Source organism: Microdochium trichocladiopsis (assembly GCF_020744255.1).
Source record: "Microdochium trichocladiopsis strain MPI-CAGE-CH-0230 chromosome Unknown B0I36scaffold_2, whole genome shotgun sequence".
In the NCBI taxonomy this organism is placed as follows: domain Eukaryota; kingdom Fungi; phylum Ascomycota; class Sordariomycetes; order Xylariales; family Microdochiaceae; genus Microdochium; species Microdochium trichocladiopsis.
The window spans coordinates 568,537-586,506 of record NW_025763545.1 but is presented as its reverse complement, the minus strand read 5'-3'; the positions used below and the strand labels follow the sequence as shown (position 1 = coordinate 586,506).

The following is a 17,970-nucleotide window of genomic DNA, read 5'->3' as shown; positions in this document are numbered from 1 at the left end:
GGGGCTGGACGAGAAGCTCTGGCTGACGCGAGGGTTGTTGAGCCCAACTTGACCCTGTCAAGTGGGCCAAACAAACCGCTAGCAGGTGTGCGGCTGGGCTAGCGGGCATCAAGAAAAGAATGCAGGTGCCGAGCAGCAGCATGCCTTCCTCGATACATAAAAGCTCGGCAGCTCGGCTCTGCTCAATTTTTTGATAATTATAGGTATGCAGAAGCCATGGCCACGGCAGCTTCAAATCGTGCTGGCGCCTGTCCCAGTTGGAGTCCGAGCACAGAGGCCCGTATACACAGAACACTTACACCAAGGCTTGACGGTCCTTGTGTTACACAATGTGGGATTTGTTCCTTCCGCGCTCTTAGAAGGCACAGGATGCCTTGAGTTTGTGATTACGACTCGCTGCTGGCCCTAAGTTGTCCTTGGCAATCACCAGAAAGCCACAAGGACAAGGTCGCAGCTTCCAGCCCACTGCCATGTCGCCTGCGCATGGTTTCGACTCCGGCCGTAATACCTGCCAAGCTCAGAAAAGAGCATCGTGGCTGGCGACACCCTCCTAGAGCACAAGCTGCCTTGGCTTCTCAATAGTCGTGCCGCAACAGACCCAGAGCGCGTCTACACTCTAAGCACATCTCCAGATCCATTCCTGGCGGCATTGCAGACAGCCACACCTACCCAGACCCGCGCCAGCACTTGCTGACGCCACCGCCGTTTCGCTGGCACCACTTTTGCAACAATCACCAGTCCACATGGCCAGCATGGACCAAGAACGGCCCTGGGCCGTTCCGAAGCCCACGCCAGCCTTTGAGCCTCCAAGACTCTTAAACCCAAACAATGTCGCCTTTCGAACGTGCAGGGTTTCCCGCAAAGTGGCGCGAGCATGCGCGATCGCGGCTATCATTCTTGTCACGGTTCTCGTGTGGCGTCTTGTCGGCGCTGATACGTACCACCACTGTGAGGCTCATACGGGTTTTCTTGCATCAGCCCTGCGTGTTTCCAACACCAAAGCATCATCTTCTGAGGACCCAGTCAATACTTTCCAGGACTTCAAGTCACACGGGGTGACGTGCGATGTCTCCTCTCTGGAACTATACGAGAGCAACAGCAGGCCCTGCCAGGATCGCCAATCACTCTTGAGAGCGTTGTCTTCCGGAGGGAGAATCGGCAAGGATGCCCCTTACCTCCCTCGAGGTTGCGGATATCTATGGTACAGCACACAGGAGATCTGTGAAATCCTTGATCGATTCTCACAAGTAGTGCTGGTTGGCGACTCGATGCTGCGTCATGTGATTGGCGCCATCAACATCCTGATCCGCGAGGATCTTGGGTATGGGGGTGTGACTGACTGGAACTTCAATTCAGTCGAGAGGTACGATATACGCGGATGGGCTATCAGTGTAGCTGTAAGTGTGGTGACCTGGCTTCTGACACTACCCTCGTAGGGAACATTGTTTCTGTAATCGGCAATTCGACGTCCATCACTGCTCCGTCCAAGGGATCTATAGTACCCTGGATGTTGTCAAGAACGATCCGTCGAGCCTACGGTGCCGGCAGATCCAGCCGGGTTGGGCGACAACCATACAAAGTGAGGCAGAGCACTAGTTGATCCCCACACGCACGCATGCGGCCCTGCTAACGTCCGTACCTTTATGCAACACCCGCAGTCGAACAGATAGTGCGCTATCCCATACCTGACGTGGAGCTCGACCGATTGAGAGCCGCCTTGAAAACACCAGTGCATCGGCCCCGTGCATTCATTCTCGGGCACGGTCTGTGGAACAATCTCAATCACGAAGAGTCCCTGGCTTGGCTAGACACAGTCCTCGAGACCGTGCTGCCGAGCCTGGGGCGCAACGGTGCGAAAGCCGGGCGGGATAGCGAAAACCACTGGCCTGTCTTGCTGATGACACCTAATGCTGCCGGCGAGCGCAAACCGGACCAATGGCTGGTGAGCCAGGGAAACAAGGCACTGGTCTTGTTTGAGGAAAGGATGGCGGCGGAGGCGGCAAAGCGACGAATCGATCATCTCGGCACGTGGAACATGAGTATCCAGGCGTCGCTATACGATGGTGTCCACATGGACATGCGGGGCAACCTTGTCAAGGCCATGATGTTGCTCAACTGGCTCGGGTTTCTCTGACCTGGTGGGAACGGGGAGTCGAGGACGAACCGTTGCCCAGAGGCGGGCCCCTGGTGGGAGCGGAACATGGCAGCTGCGGGTGATATCGAGGGACAATCGGGCCGCGGCATGGCATGGAGATGCAAGCAAAAATTGATTTTTGCGGGAGGGCGTAGGACTTTGTAGTTGGAACCGACTGGAGGGGGAGGAAGGGCCGAGGAGAGACGCAGGGGAGGCGGGTTGTGATCGCCAGGCCAGAGCCCTGTGGGCGGAGCCCGGCAGGGTTCCTAAAGGTTGTGTTGGGCCGGACAAGGAAGCTGTGATGGCCCAACGGCGCTGGACAACGGCGGATCCGCATTGCATTGCAGCGACCCCCGGCCGCTGGCCAGCCAAGTGCCGGCGTGGGCAACCGCCGTTTCCCCACACTACTACGCACGCACCCCGGCACCACCACTGGGCACCTCCTCCTCGTCCACCTGCTCACGACAAAACCCCGATAGCGCGGCCCTAACATCTTGTCTCCGCCAATATACCTACCATTTCTCCCCGCCGTGCTCTGGCTCCGCAGACATATCTCTTTCTTCTCTTGTTTTTCTCCCTCCAAGGCACATTTGTGACCGTGCCAAAGCATCAACAACTCTACCGTCATGCGCCTGCACGCCCCTCCCACACCCTTGCGTTGATCCCTCCTCACCAAGGCCTGGCGCGAGCTGCGTAAGACTCTCTTTCACTCCTCTGTGAGCTTTCCTTGGAGGAGCGACCGGCTGCTCAAGACCCCAGGTGGCTCAATTCGCATATTGGGGGCATCACAAAGAGTTCCGTCTCCACAACATGGATCACGAACATCACGAGCTCGAGTCGGGCGGAATTCGAGAGTCTGACGGCACTCATCATGACACAACGCTTGACGATGCCGCTATGGCTGAAGCCCACGAGCCACAGCACCTAGAGATGAACGCTCTTGAGGTTGATGTAAGTGGACGTTATCGTCTACCCCAGCACAACCGAACATGATCCAGCCTAGCCCTCGCAGAGAGTTCCCAGACCTCGCATTCCTCACTATTCTACAAGAATCACTGTAGGGATATATGAAGCGCACGGCATAGGATTGGTCCCCTCATTACTAGATTGTATTTTGCTAACGTGCACTGTGTTTTTCTAGACGATCTGGGAGCGTGACTCAGCTTTGGGTAGTATGAGTATACAGTATGTGGTGGCTACTTCCTTTTTGGGTCACCCCCAACATGTACATGAGTCGCATATTTTGAGCGGAAGGAGATGACCATGACATCTGCAAGATGCTGATGCAAATCCCTAGCTCGTCGACAAGGAGCGTAACTAGCAGCATCTACGACCACGTGGTGGAGAACGGCAGGACGTATCACCGCTACAAGGAGGGCAAATATATGCTGCCAAATGACGAGGTGCGCCAGTTTCCATGCTCTAAAGAGTTCGACTGTGCTGGGTCTCCTAGGACGTAGTCGCTGACATTATTGCAGGTGGAACAAGAGAGGCTTGGTATGTGCGGACAATCGAAAAATGTGTACAGCAAAGATAAGTTTATTGGTTCAGAGTTGACAAATTGCAGACTTCCAGCACAGGATATATACACTTGCCAACGACGGGAAGCTCTTCAATGCTCCGATAGACGAAAGGTGTCACAATGTCTTGGATGTGGCTTGTGGAACGGGCATCTGGGCGATCGAGTTTGGTAAGTTCATGCTTGCCCCCAGGCCTGGGGGATGAGCATCGGAATCGTCACCCGACAGCCAAAATGGGCCTACACAGGTCCGAATCACTGACCAAAACCTTAGGCCAACAGAACCCTGGCACAAATGTTTTGGGCATTGACCTGTCCCCCATCCAGCCCCCATAGTCAGTACCCACAAGCCTTGGAATGGGTGAGCCCTACGATTTGAACAAGCACATTACGCTTACATCTCCCACAGCGTGCCTCCCAACGTATCCTTTGAAATCTTTGACGCCGAGGACGAGTGGTGCTTTCCGCAGAAATTCGACTTTATACACATCCGTGCCGTCGTGACCTGCTTCAAGGACCCACGTGCGGTCTTCGCGGAGGCGATCCGCTCGCTCGCCCCCGGGGGTTGGATCGAGCTCCGGGACCCTATCATGCCCTTCCAGTTCCTCACGCCTCCTCCCAAAGACTGTGCTCTCAAGGAGTGGGCAGACAATCTGATCAAGGCCGCGGCCATGATAGGGCGGCGCTGGACAAACTCGGTATACTACACGCAGTGGCTGCAGGAGCTAGGCTGCGTCAACATTGTCGAGAAGCGCGAGGCCGTGGGGCTGAATCCCTGGCCCAAGGGTGCCCGGAACAAGGAGATGGCGCTGCTGCTGCAGACGGACATGGTCAACGGCCTCGAGAGCATGAGCATGGCGCTGTTCACGCGCGTCTTGGGCTGGGAGGCCGACAAGGTGCGCGAGCTGCTCGTGCGGGTCGAGGCGGACATGAAGAATCCCAAGATTCACTCGTATTCCGAAGGGTGAGTTCTGGCTTCCCCATCTTGTCCAGTTGAACTCCCCCCGTTGCATCATCATCATCACATTCCTTGCTTTGCCCTTTCCGCTCTGCAGTAGTCCTTTGCCGGACTGGGAGCCTCTTTTCCTGCACGAACTTATCCCCCCCTTGTCAACGCTCCACAGACTGTCCCCCGCGTCCCTTCTGTACTGAGGTCGTGCGCCGCTATAATTTTCTTGTTTATCACATAGGCGCCCCTCTTGCTGATACTTTGACTACACACAGCGTGCATGTCCACGCACAGAAGCCGTACGAGTAATCCGAGCCAAGCAAGTACAGATGGATATATATCCACGTCCAAGAAAACCCCCGCCCCTGGGGCATCGGCATGACGCTCTGTTTGCAGATAGACCTTTGTTCTGCGGGTCAAGTGAGGCGGGTTGCAAGAATGCGCAGTGGTCGCAGATAGGCTTTTGTCACAGACACGTGTTCGAGGCATACTTGAGATACCAGCGAACTTACTGACAGATCCTCTTGTTTCTTGACAAAATGTTCTGCGGTGACATGAAGTATATGCACATGCATATGTCATGGCATAATATCCGTAATGACACCCAAACCACGACAAAGCACAAGGACATGTGGTTGGCTGGCTTGGATATCTGAGAAGAAACTGTCGTTTTCATGTTACTGCCCAACTCAAGTCCGACAAATGCAACTGGCCGTCGCCCTGCTAGTTGGGGCACCCGCTCCAGCTATCTAGTATACATAAGGAGGAAACCACAAGCTCCCCTTCCCAGGGACCTGCAAAAGAGGATATATGTTCGTTGTTATGAACGCACTATCGCGCACACTACTCCCTGCTCCTCCTTCTGCCTCTGTACTTCCACGTCCCCGCTTCTTGAGTCATCCTTTGCCACGGGGCACCAGAACATCTTTGGTTCGCCTATGGCGTGGCGCAATCTGGTTGTTTGTCTGAGCAGGCACAGACCAGCGTACTGACATGTACTGGCTCTATTGCTGTTGCTGTAGCTGTGGCTCGAGTGACTGGTCGAGGACACCGACCACATCGACCATGTTATTGTCCGTCCAACCTATCGTCATGGCGTCCCAGAGATCATGAAAGACTACCGGGCCCGGCGCGGTGCCCTTCGCTTGCTGTTGCTGCTGTTGGTGTTGTTGTTGTTCCTGTGGCTGCTGCCCCTGCTCCTGCTCCTGCTGTAAGCTCGTAGCGCTTGATAGTACTGCCGAGCCGCCACAGGGATTGGCATTCGCGAGGACAGCTGAGGACCCTGACGTGTCCGAGGTCGGTCCCGCTACTGACACACCGCCAATCATGGAGCTGTGGTTGCTGTGCGACGTGGCATACCCTGATGACAGCGACGAGCTTGTGGTCGGCGTCGTCATCGTCGTAGTGGCCGGCTCGAAGCCGAAAAAGTCGCCGCTCAGGGCTCCTCCTTGGAACTGATGGGAATACTGCTGCTGTGGACGCGGGACCTGATAGTATCGGCTATGGTATTGCTGGTCTTGTCCGCCTCCCCAGGTCGCAATGTAGTCGTCCAGGCTGCCATCAATCATGGGGCAGCTTCGAACGCTTGCGGCGCGCCGCGCAGCCACGGCGGCGTCAGAAGTCGCTATTCTCAGCGCATACGTTTTCCGCAGACTTGCTATGACCACGCGCAATGCCGTCGCGACATCTGTTTTGCTCTTCGTGCTGCTTGTGTTCTGGCCTTTCTTACTGGGTGCCGGGCAGTCCTTGCCGATCCCGCGCTCGTCCGGGTCTATGGACAATTTCTCTAGATAGTGATCGAAATTGAGAATCTCCCTTGCGCGAAGGTAGTCCAGACCTGGACACACCTTGGGCATGGGAAACGAGACACGGAACGCAACAGCAAAGACAAGAATGATGCGGCTGAGATCGCCGGCGCTGAGTGTGGAGAGTTCCTGGCTCGTCATCCCGACAATGAAGTCGAGAAATGTTCGGATGGTGTGAGTGGCGTTGAGAAGCTCCTGGCTTGCAATGGGCTGATCGGTGCCGGGTTTGAAGGAAGGTCTAGGTGCCCGCATGATTATTCCAGCCACTACATATATGTCCGAAAACAGCGAGCAGATGACAATGCTCGCTTCATCCATGTCAGCCAGCCTTCTCGGATGCAGCAAGCGAGAGATCTTGCAAGACCCGGACTCCAAGCTTCGTAAATGGGGACTTACTCGCAGTAGAGTATTGAGCCGGAATGGTGCTCTGTAGCTCTCTTAGGCGTGAAACCAGGCCGAGACGCATCAGCTCGCGCTGGTAGTTGTCTTGAGTCGTCCACTTGTGCCGAAAGCAAAATTGCGTGAAGACCTCGTTGTTAACTTGTTGTAGCCGCGCCAGCCAGACCAATATATGATCTTGATATATGTCGCTGCTCTGCTCAAGGATATTGCAGCATTTTGTCAACCAGGGAGACGCGCCATATGCGGGTGGCTTAAACCAGGCAGTGGATGAACTGATGCAGAAGTTGTCAGACGCGAGACTCGGCGGCTGGAGGGGAGCAGCTTTCTCACATGGAATCCAGATATGTACAACCAAGGAACGCCCGAATGCTTGCCAGCTTGTCTTCAGCAGGAATTTGCATGCCCTCCTCTTGATCCAACTCGAGATCACGGACGATGTCGACCGCCATGCGGAGATATTGTATACCATGTTTGTTCTTGGGTCGCAGATGAAACGGGTACCTGTGATGTCATTTCGCGGGACTCGTCAACTGTGACGCCTGGTACCAACCGCTGCCCGGGCGCAGGCCTGTGACGGAGAGTGAACTCACCATGCACAATATATAAGCAAACCCTGTAACAACTCAAGTGATCGCTCACCACCAGCAACAAACTTTAGACCCAGCACTTTGCGGAACTCTTCGTCGTACAGACTGTACCCTTGCAGACTCGTAGTGCAACTCGTCACAGCCAGGATGGCGAGCAAGACAAAGGGATACTCTCTTGCCATAGACCGGACATTAGCTTCTGCCGGCAGCACAAACACGGGGCACTGCACGAGCATGCCACGGAAGCACTCTAGCAGGTTGGTAGCCGACTCAAGATTGAACTGAGGTTTGATCGCGAGGCTGCCCACGGACTGCACCTTGGCGGCCGGCGGTGTCGCTGTCGTTGACGTGGGAAGCCCGCCGTCTTCTTGCAGTGAAGAGCCGGCAGGGGATCTCGTTGCCGCGCGTTTGGGTTTCGTCGACATGTCGTTGAAGCTGAAAGTTGCCGCCGAACTCGCTGTCTGTTGCTGCGGTGCTGCCAGTGGGCCCTGGGTGCCATCGAAGCCGTCTTGTGGGAGATCATCATCAGAGTCGTACAGATTCGACATGGACCTCTCGTGGATCTCCCGGAGCAGGTCAAACTCGGAGTCTGGCTTCTCCTCGGCCGGCATGTCAAAGTTGATACTGAACGTCTTGCTTGGCCCTGGAGGTGGCGGCAGTGGTGTTGTTGACGCGCTACCATGATTCTTCTTCAGCATGAGAGAGGGAGAGAAGGGGTATTGGGCGCTGGAAGAACGAGCTTACGCCTGCGAGTACTTTGACCTCCTCGTCCGTGGTCCCGTGCGGAACACGCATTCTCGTTTGAACTCTGAGCATCTTACAAGTTTGGAGAACACCAGGTCAGCAGGCTATTTAGAGGGCGGCAGAAGCTGCAACGCAAGACTTGCGCCGTCCATCCTCCATACCCTGGCGAAACTCACCTCTTGCAGATCCCGCTCTCTGCCGGGCCGGGCTGGCACTTGACCTTGGCCAAGCGGCATGCCTCACACGCATAGTTCATCTTGGCTCGAGTCACTGATACTCCCGAGGACTTGATTGAAGCCGCCTTGGCCGCTGGTGTGGCGGCCTCATTACTTGGCCGGGACGTGGAGTCGTGAGCACTACTCGAGCCGTCGTGGGAAGTTGAGTCGTCCGTCTCCATACTGAGCTGGTCTTATCACCGCTGCTAACTCTGCGTGTCGAGGGATCTTTGGTAATTCTCTGGTCGTATTTGACCTAGCGGCCTGCGCAACCCAGGTGAGTCCGTCGTTGCAGAGACAGGGGATCTGGCGCAAACGTGGACTCGAGCCGTCCAGAGCAGGGGAGACGCCAGGAGTCGGATGCTTCACCCTTGATGCTAGGCACAAAACGCTCGTGTCGGCCGATATCTTGTCGTTGAGTACTTTAAGTGCGTGAGCTGTCTCTACCTATTACTGGCAACTGCGCTGTAAGCCCCTCCCGGCCTGTCAAGGCTGAAGCGGGTCCCAGGGTCCTCCTCCTGCCTTGTGGAGTTTGCAACTACAGGGAGCACCAGATGTGGGTGGAGCAGAAGCAACAGGCGCCTGGCGTCAAGCCTGGCGATACGTCGCAAGTCGGTAGTCTTTGATCCGTGGTTGTAAGAAGTGAAGAAGGAAAGAGCCAGGTTGATGCAGACGACCTGAGGTCAAACCAGAAAACGTGCTCGCGGGAGCGGAGCAGCCGGTGGATCCAGGGCTTGGAGGGCATTGCTTTAACCTCCGAAGGTCCTCGGAGATCACGACCCACCATCGTCCTCACAAAGTTCCAGAGCTGCATGGTCAGCACCACGGCACAAACATGGCCAAGCGTGGGCAAAGGACATCTCCAACACAGAAAAACTAACTGCCCGATTCGAGTTCATTGTTTTCCCCTTGGAAAAAGAGATATATTTCCCTGTGTGACACAGAAATCCAGACTCGTCGCTAAATTATTCAGAAAAGTGACTGGGCATCGGTACCCTGTTTCTCTCTCTCGCTTCTCCAGGCCCCTTGCTGACAAAGGGAAAGGCGCGAAAGAGATACATCAGGCCGAGCAAAGAAGGAAATTCAAAAATCAGTCATCTCATGATTTCGGCGCCGAAAACGCATTGATCAACCCGACCGACACACCCACCACAATCGCAATGAAGCACAGCACGCCGATGGCCCACATCCAGCGGATAGTGATCTTGCGCCGGCGTGCTCGTTGCTGCATCTCGGCTGTTGGCCGCACAGGCAGGCCATCGCTACCCATGAACACGGGCTTGCCGGCCACGCCGCCCATACCGGAGGGAGGTGGCACCCCAACCTCGCTCTCCCCATCGTCAACATAGGTGTATGACGAGTGCACCGAGTACGGTCGGAACCCCGTGAACGTTGTGTAGTTCTTGAACGGCGGCGGTGGTGGCAGCGGAGACTCGGCGCGCGCTGCAGCATCCATTGAAATCTCCATCGCCGAGCCCTTCTCCATGGCATCATTGTCTTCGTAATCGCCAACCGGCTGCAGGGACGACCGCTGATGCGCGGCTGACCGCCTCTTGCTGCTCCGCACCGTCCTCCCGCTCTGCCAGCTCTCGCGATTGTTCCCCTGCTGCCGTGTCAGCGGCGCCAGCCCCGTCGTCGACTGCGCCGTCATGACGCTGGTCGTGGTCTCGGAGCTCGTGAACCGCGAAACCTGCGGCCGGCCTTCCTGGATGGGGCTGTATGCCTTTTCTGGGCGCTGCATGTGGTGGCCGCTGTTTGTCGGAGACACAAGAGTGTGGCCCGACAGCGCTGGCGAGAGCGCACCTTCCGCAGCGTCGCCAGCCCGGTGTGGCGTTGTCGGCGATGGCCAACTCGATGTCAATGGCGATGCGGGAATAGGCTGGAGACTCGTCCGCGAGCGAGGCGCGATCTGAATCGCATGGTTGCTCCCTGGCGGCGCGGGGAACATGGATGGCGAGGGTGTGAAGGGCGACATGATGTCTGTGGCCACCGAGTCGCGTGGGGTCATACCGCCGTCATTGCCATTGCCGACGCCGCCTGGTGTGCCTTTGATGGTGAAGTAGTCGGCTTGCGACAGGCGCTTCTGCTGCTGCGACCCTTTGACAGTCGAGTATGTCGCCACTGAGGCCACCGAGGCCCTTCGCGAGCCGGCAATGCTCTGCAAGTCGCTCTCATATGTCTTGCCTGATCCGCCTCCAGGCATGACGAGCGCAGGGAGGACAAAAGAGTCCACCGTCTCCCGCTTGCTCTGCGCAATTGCAATCTCATGTCAGCTGATACCTCCGCCTGTCTGGATCATGGCTGTTCTTCTTAGATGGCACCGTTGCGCTGAGAGCAAGATGCGTACTGAGATGGGGAGGCTGGGGGAGGGGCGTTACATACCCGTCCTTCTGGCAGGAACCACCTATGAGTTGTCGAATCCATGATGGATGCAGTCCACGGTCTGACCAGAGCTTATGAGAGCGGCCCGAGATCGACGATACCTTAGCCGTGGCAAACCCAAGTACTGCCAATGGCCAAAAAAACAATGCTTGCCTTGCCGAATCGCAATGCGCCGTCGACTGTCTGATTAAGCCTCGGCACAGTCGCTCTGCTGACAATGACTGTATCTGTAGAAAGATGTCCGCAACGTTTCAAGTTTCTCTGCTGCTCGGCGTAATTACTGAAATCGTGTCTGCATGCGCGCCAATTTGCGGGATAACGTTCTCAGGACCGAAACGAATTGACTGGAAAGTTGAAAGCTGCGAATGACAAGTGTGTATGCGTGTGATTACGTATCCGGCTAAGTGAATGAACGACCAGGAGAGCAGCGGGTGCTTCCTCAAAACGGACCGCAAACAGAGCGAGCGAGCGAGCGACAGCAGCGAGCGAACGAGTGTGGGCTAGGAGGAGAGAGGAGGAGGCGGAGGAGGGGAGAAGAGCAAGGAGCACGATCTACAACCTGCGCGACACACTGCGATCTCTCTCGCTCCCAGACTCCTGGATGGGCCCTACGACGTAATAATGTATGGAGAATGAGGAGCAGGCCCGCAGCGGTGCAGAGGGCGAGGGTAGGGTGGGTGCTCGTGGCAGCCCTAGTGGAGGGTGGCCTTGAGTGCCTGGCTAATGGAGTCGAGCGGGTGTAATTGAAGGCGGCTCCTCTCTGGAGGGGGGGAGATGGCACCTTGGCTTGGTGTCAGAGTCGACCAGGGTTCTAAGTGCGGCGATCGCAATGGGGATGTGCGCGCGCGTAATCCAGGGCCTGAGCAGGGGGGCAAGTAATGGTGGGTGTGAAGGCGATAGATAGTGCAAGGTATTGGATTCTCCCAAGAAAGTGAGAGGTGGTCAAAGGGAGCTGACTGGAACTGGGTGCCGTGTCTGGCGGTTATGATGATACGAACTTGGTGATGCTGGGCACTTGTTTATTGCCCAAGACATTTGCCACCACAGTAGTAGGCCAAGGTTTCGCGTTCTCGAGACAACAAGGCGGTCTGATAGAGTTTGACGCCGACGGCTGCAAACGACGACGGGCAGCCACGTCAGTGGTGTCAAGTCTAGACGCAGTGCTGTTGCTTCGTCAACCCGCGTGCCGCAGTCGGGCAAAGTTGGCACCAGGCGGGCGGCTGCTGGACGGACGGGCAGAAAAGCAAGCAAACTAAGCATCGGCAGTCGTGCGTGCGTGGGGCCTTCGTGACGATTCTTGACGTTTGGATCGGTCGGGGCTTTGTGGAGTTTTTGGCTCGTGGGAAGATCGTGCTGGAGATGTGAATTGTGATGAGCAGCCTCGTCTCGTCGTAGCCAAGATCGACACAGGCGCCAATCCGCGCATGAATATATCGTCCCCAACACAACCACCACTGGGCAAGGCAGCTTTGCAATCTTCTCAAGCATGAGGACAGCAGGCCCTGTCCAACACGCACATGCCGAGAGGCAGAATGTAAATGCAACCAACTGCTCCGTACACGACAATCATTGCCTACCAACAAGCATCGCCAAAGTGCCTGCCTCTGCTGAAAACCCCTACTCAACAAACCTCGCTGCATTCCAACGACGACAAGCAACCATTCGCCCATAACAACCCCCCTGCCAATGGCCATTACCTGCCCTCCGTCCAAAGTGCCACGCCCCGAGATCACTCTTCATCAATCCTCGATCCCTCAAATCTCGCCAATGACAAGACCGTGATGACCCAGGAGCCACATTAAAGAAAGGGGTGGGCCCTCTCCCCCCTTCCCTCCCCTCCTGACTATTGCAGCACTGCCAGACTACCCCCTGGGGCGCCCATCCATCCACCTAGGCAAACACAATCTGTCTCCCCCAGCCAAAACCCCATTGGAAATTGCGCCCATTTAACCCGAATCAAGCCTAGCCCAAACAGCCACAAGTGCACATACGTAAGCGGAGGTGTACTCTCACTCTCACACACACACACACTCTCTCTCTCTCTGTAGCTCTCCCAGGCTGCCGCACGCAGCACACATTGAAATTGTCGTCTCTGTCCCCCTCTCTCTCGCGGGGGCTGACCCCAAATCCGGCCAGCGACTGGCCTCCTCTGTCTACAATGGTCCCTCCAAATCGGCGTGTGTGCTGCCCCTGCCAAGACACTCCCAGAGCCCTGACAAAAACTCTCTCATGGGTTCCTGAACTAGCTAGCCCCCAAGGAACCTTTTTCGTCCCCCCCCCCTTCCCGAGAACCCTCTTTCCGTATATTAAAACGTACTTTCAAGTTAATTATACGCTAGTCTGGGACAAGTGCGCTTTTCAAGCCCGTCAAAATGCGGAGCTCCGATGGAACGGGTGGAGGGGGGGGGGGGGGGGGCTTCCTCGGCGCTGGGGATGTCTCGAGCTAATTCTCTCTTATCTCACTATGTCTCTCTCACCTTTGTCTTGTTCCTATGGAGCAATCATGTAGGCATTGAGGAGCATCAAGGCAAGGATGGCCCTCGTAAGTTCGTTCCATCAAGCCTCGACCCTGTCCAGAAAGGCTTCGGCTCTTGCCACCTAGACACTGCGCGAACAGACGGTACTCGTTCTTCGCTTGCTTGTCTCAATGAGACGTGTAAATGTACGTGTGCGGCTCAAAGTGTGCAAAGGACGCCCAACCAAATATCTCCAACAGAATGTGTATAAACAGTAGCTATGTCATTCTATATACAAGGCCTCCAAAAGTTGCCCTTGCAAGATGGTGTGGTATCAAGGTGAATCCGGATCTCTACGCCTGCGCTGCTAATGAATTCGCTGTTCAGATCTTGTTGGTGCTATTGTCCCCCGCTCATATGGCTTGAAACGCCCATTGGAATAAAAGAATGCCTCCCCTTTGTGGCCAGCATCTCGAGACACTCATGTGGGATCTCGAAGCTTGGTCTGTACAGTGTGTGGGTCACAAATGATAAAGAAAAAGGAAAAAGAAAACCATGTCATCTCATGGCTTCAGTCGCCTGCGACGACTAGGTGCCGGGCCTCCACCAATGTTGCCGTTGCCGAGGTTGATAAACAGGTCAACAAAGTCGATTGTCATCCCGGGGCCCAGACTGACCTTGCGAGCCTCCTCCACGGTCACGCCCCCTGCTGAAGGACGAGCCTTGGTGAAGAACTTTTGCAGCAGGTTCTGTGACGAAGCAACCTGGTTGAGGGTGGTCTCTTGCAGAATGAAGAGAACGGCAACACGCGCAAAGTCGAGCGTAGTATCGGTGACCTGGAAAGTTGAGGTAGGCGCCGGTGTCATTGACGAGCCTGTGGATGTTTTTGTAGGTGTTGAGGTGGGCGTTGACCCATCGGTGGAGGTCGGTGACCCAGATGGTCGCGACACGTCCTGGCTCATTGTGACGACTCTAGTCAGGATCGTTGAAATAGACCCCGTCAGCGTTGTCGGCTCTGTCAACGTGGTGACTAGAATCTCACTGGCACGAAGAGTGAGTGTCAGGTCTAGACCCGGGATGACGGTCGTGATCGTCGGTATGTTGTTGTTGTTGTCCACAACGGCCTCCTGCAGCAGCGCGCCGCTGAGCTCCAAATTCTGACCCCCGAACGTGACCAGGGCATTCTGTGTGGTACAAGTCAAATTGGACGAGCTGAACTTGGCCAACACTTCCGAAGTTGACAACGGAATCGAAAAGTTGCTCCGGGCTTCCTCCAGGAGGCGAGGAATAGCCTGCCCCAAAGTGACCTGTCCGCTCGTACTGCTCGTCGTGTTGATGGTCGTTGTCGTGCAGCCCTGGGATGATGCAATCGTACACGTTGGGCCAGTGAAGCCATTGGAGCAAATGCATCCGCACACACCGTTGGTGATGACGTTGGTGCCGCCGTTCTGGCAATTGACTTGGTTCTGACAAGTTTCTAGAGCAGCGGCCGGCGTGGCAGGCTTGTCTTTGAAGACAATGAGCTTGAGCGGGACTACGACTGCGGCAGCGATGACGCAAAGCAGGATCAATACGATCAAGCATATCGCCCATTTCGGCAGGCCGCAGCAGCATCCTCTCTTCCTCTTTGGTGCATTGCCCTCTTCTGCGCGACGCTTCTCATCCATGGGAGCATTTGGCGCACCTCCGCTGAGTCCGAATGGCCAAGCAGCGCTTTGCCGTGTGCTCTGGCGGCTCGTAGCCGCAGGAGGGGGGAAAGCGGCCAGCATGTCTGACAGTCCGGATTGATATTTCTCAGAATCGCCTGCAAAAAAGTCAGTCCTATTACATGCTTCCGCTCCACTGCTAGCGAAGAACTTACGAAAGTCTCTGTCACGCCGCGCTTGAACATCTTCCGAGGTGAACATGAGATCGTCAAACCGACTAGCTGGTCTGCGACCTTTGTCCATCAATGCGGCAAGTCTTGTCGCACGTTTGATCAAGTCTGGCAAGCTGGTAAGGCTACCTCTGGCCTCTGCTTCGCGTACGGCATCGATGTCGAGACGCGGCGGCCTTCGCAGAGCAGACATACGGCCCTTGGGAGACATGATGGTGGATGGATCGCTGGCGCTAGCAGCCTCGTATGCACTGAGAACGGTGTTGGTGGTGAGGCCAATGCCGCCGGCCTTTGCTCTGTTGATTGATCCGTCACCGGAAGACGAAGAGGCCCCATCAAGGAACGAAGATCCATCCCTTGACGAAGAGCTTGGCACAAGCCTAGAGTTGGGACGGGGCATAGGGTCCGCCTTGTCCATACCCTTGGTTGTGACTATTGAGGGCTTCCCCCGCTTCCCAATGCTGGCACTGCGGACTAAACCCCTTTCCTCGATACTATCGCCATAGACAGACTCCTCGATGATCGCATCATCAAAGTATGCACCATCTGGGCTATAGCCAGGCGAGCCGTTGCCAAAACTTGATGGGATCGCGGCGCTAGAGGCAATCGAAGACCGAGACCGACGGGGGCTCTCCTCCGGAATTGGTGAGACAAAGGAAGCGGTCGAGTAGAACGAAGAAGCTCCTCTGCGGGACGAGGGTGGCGGCCCGAGATTAACGCTCCGCCGAGGCGGCCCAGCTGTCTGTGGCGGTGGTTGTAGCCCGCCGGCGACGGGAAGTGGGAAATCGGGAATGGACCCGACGGATGACTGTGTTAAAGGACGCGATCCGCGCTCGTCCACAGGCGAGCCGAGTGTGTCTGTCATGGAGATCTGGGACGACCTCATGTCTTGAGGCGTGTATTGAAAGACGGGTGTGTGGTCTTGGACTTTGGACCCATCCAAGATGGAGGGCACAACACTGGGTCGCGGTGGCCGCTGTGGAGGTCGTGATCCCTCGGGCGGACGGTATGGCTCTACGTTTGGTGTCACCGGCGACTGTATTGACCCGGGTAATGGCCACTGAGGCATCGGACTTGGTCGAGAAATCGGAACCGCTATCTGGCCATCTTTACCTTGCATACTTCGAGGAGCTTGAGGTCGTTCGCGAGTAGCGTCCGATAACCCAGCTTCAGCCAGCTCGCGCGCCCTTCGTACCGAGCCAGGGAACCCTGAGCCGTCGCCTCCCTGGTACTGACTCATTGCGGTAGGAAACCCGGCTACGAGGCCGAGGGTTTTGGCCTGACCTCTGTAGAGCGACCAGTCGCGGGAATCCTGCGTTGACAATGCTGCTATCGTCGTTGTGAGTCGCCAGGAAATGAGCTACAGGCCGCACGGCACGAGTCGTCAGGTTGAACAACTTGAAGTGCGACCGAGCTGTACGACGGAATTGGATCTGGAAATGCCGAGCAGTGCGTTACGGCCCAGAGGAGTTGTTCGAGAGTGCTGTAGGATCGGTATTAATGGCGCAGTTGCTATGTGCACGAGTTTCAGAGGCTCGATCTTGCGCCAATGCCTGCACGGCCAAGTGTCGTCGAAGGAATGGAAAGCGTGTAGACCAGTACGCCACGATAGCGAAAGTAATGACTGCTGGCCCGGCCGGCAGTCGTGTTAACGAACGAATTTGCGCGCAAGTGGCGGATGTGTCGTGGGGAGAGAAGACTGGGAGCACAGGTCGAGTCAGCCAGAGGTGTGCTACACACGACGGGGGCAGCAGCCAGCACATGTGGGAGGGCGGACATGGTGCAGGGGGTCGGGACGTTGTCAGCACACACAGCTGAATGGTCCGTCTCTGGTACCAGTGTTCCGTCCAGCGTGATGGCAGGACAGGCCTGGGGCCTAAGCTTGCCTGCATAGAAAGTGCCCGTCCTGCACAATAGCACGCGCAAGTATAGCCACTTACCAAAGACAAGGAGATCTATATCGAGAATGGCGGTACCGACTCAGAGTTGCCTCACAACAGCAATGCTGTAGTGCTGAACAGCCAGTCGCAGTTGCTCGGGATGTTCAAAAGATTGTCGTGCGCACGAGACGGGTGCAATCACGCGGATGAGCGAGTTTGGGAGCAAGCAGTGTGGTCGTGTTCGAGGCGAGGAGGGGGATCAATGCGTAGCGTTCGATCGTTCGTCGTCCCGGACTCCGGAGTCGTTTCAGGCCCTTGGAGGCGGGACTGGAGCGTCGCGATCCAACCCACGCGCACCCCAGGTGTTGCTGCTCGTCTGAAGGGGCGATCAGGAGACGCCCGTCACAAGTCGTCCTGGGTTTGCTCAGGTGGTTGCAGCAGACCAGCCGGGAAGAGCTGAGGACGCCCAAGGACAGGGCTGAGGCCAGGGCAAATCGTCCAACGGTCCAAAGGTAGCAGCGGCGGCAGGCAAGTAGTCGCACAGCGAAAGGCAGCAGAGATAACGACAGGAGATCCGGCTATCCGAATGACACCTTGGAGCTTCCGACCAGGCCCGTACGTGGTGGTTGAAGGCAAGTGTCACCCACACAGCGCGCAGAAAACGGTTGCTCCTCGAATTGTCGCCGACTTGGGGAGGAAGCAGCGGTGCTGACTGAGTTGCCAGGACACTGCAGCACTTTCGACGAGCTGATCAAGCCGTGGTCGGCGTGGCAATGCCTCGGAGGAAAGAGCAACGATTCGACGGCCGCAAAAGACGGCCGCAGCAGATGGCTAGTAATCACAGTCGCTCACTTGCAGGCTGCCCGTCAGTGTTGGGGGGGGCTTCGCGAAGAGAGGATTCCTCCTCGGCGCCGTGATTGACTAACAAGAGGCTTGAGAGATGAGAGGAGCTCATGTAGACTGGTGGCCCCCAGCTAGCAGCAATCTCTCCACTGGTTGCGCAATCACATCCCGGACAGGC

At 56.4% G+C, this 17,970-nt stretch overlaps 6 protein-coding genes across 6 annotated transcripts; 3 read left to right on the top strand and 3 right to left on the bottom strand.

Annotated features, from left to right (window-relative positions):
• Positions 1-743: 743 nt before the first annotated feature.
• On the top strand, positions 744-2,134 carry B0I36DRAFT_345385 (uncharacterized protein; the record flags this gene model as incomplete). Its single annotated transcript, XM_046156352.1, has 2 exons — positions 744-1,397; positions 1,667-2,134. 2 exons carry the CDS (start codon positions 744-746, stop codon positions 2,132-2,134), a joined length of 1,122 nt encoding a protein of 373 aa, XP_046016358.1.
• An 858-nt stretch (positions 2,135-2,992) lies between these two features.
• On the top strand, positions 2,993-5,094 carry B0I36DRAFT_63158 (S-adenosyl-L-methionine-dependent methyltransferase). Its single transcript, XM_046163124.1, has 7 exons — positions 2,993-3,085; positions 3,276-3,537; positions 3,613-3,631; positions 3,702-3,824; positions 3,928-3,988; positions 4,063-4,617; positions 4,878-5,094. Exons 2-7 carry the CDS (start codon positions 3,412-3,414, stop codon positions 4,909-4,911), a joined length of 918 nt encoding a protein of 305 aa, XP_046016357.1. The 5' UTR covers positions 2,993-3,085; positions 3,276-3,411; the 3' UTR covers positions 4,912-5,094.
• Positions 5,095-5,395: 301 nt separating this feature from the next.
• Positions 5,396-8,715, bottom strand: B0I36DRAFT_63186 (uncharacterized protein). The gene is made up of 6 exons (XM_046163125.1): positions 8,317-8,715; positions 8,141-8,212; positions 7,400-8,071; positions 7,140-7,310; positions 6,804-7,081; positions 5,396-6,715 (listed from the first exon to the last, which is right to left on the bottom strand). The coding sequence occupies exons 1-6, from the start codon at positions 8,535-8,537 to the stop codon at positions 5,607-5,609; spliced, it is 2,523 nt and encodes an 840-aa protein (XP_046016356.1). The 5' UTR covers positions 8,538-8,715; the 3' UTR covers positions 5,396-5,606.
• A 739-nt stretch (positions 8,716-9,454) lies between these two features.
• Positions 9,455-10,779, bottom strand: B0I36DRAFT_358961 (uncharacterized protein; the record flags this gene model as incomplete). Its single annotated transcript, XM_046158052.1, has 2 exons — positions 9,455-10,603; positions 10,738-10,779. The coding sequence occupies 2 exons, from the start codon at positions 10,777-10,779 to the stop codon at positions 9,455-9,457; spliced, it is 1,191 nt and encodes a 396-aa protein (XP_046016355.1).
• A 1,324-nt stretch (positions 10,780-12,103) lies between these two features.
• Positions 12,104-12,836, top strand: B0I36DRAFT_313584 (uncharacterized protein). Its single transcript, XM_046152648.1, has one exon. It carries the CDS (start codon positions 12,276-12,278, stop codon positions 12,537-12,539), a length of 264 nt encoding a protein of 87 aa, XP_046016354.1. The 5' UTR covers positions 12,104-12,275; the 3' UTR covers positions 12,540-12,836.
• Positions 12,837-13,438: 602 nt separating this feature from the next.
• On the bottom strand, positions 13,439-16,769 carry B0I36DRAFT_313583 (uncharacterized protein). The gene is made up of 2 exons (XM_046152647.1): positions 15,055-16,769; positions 13,439-14,997 (listed from the first exon to the last, which is right to left on the bottom strand). The coding sequence occupies exons 1-2, from the start codon at positions 16,307-16,309 to the stop codon at positions 13,757-13,759; spliced, it is 2,496 nt and encodes an 831-aa protein (XP_046016353.1). The 5' UTR covers positions 16,310-16,769; the 3' UTR covers positions 13,439-13,756.
• Positions 16,770-17,970: the final 1,201 nt, after the last annotated feature.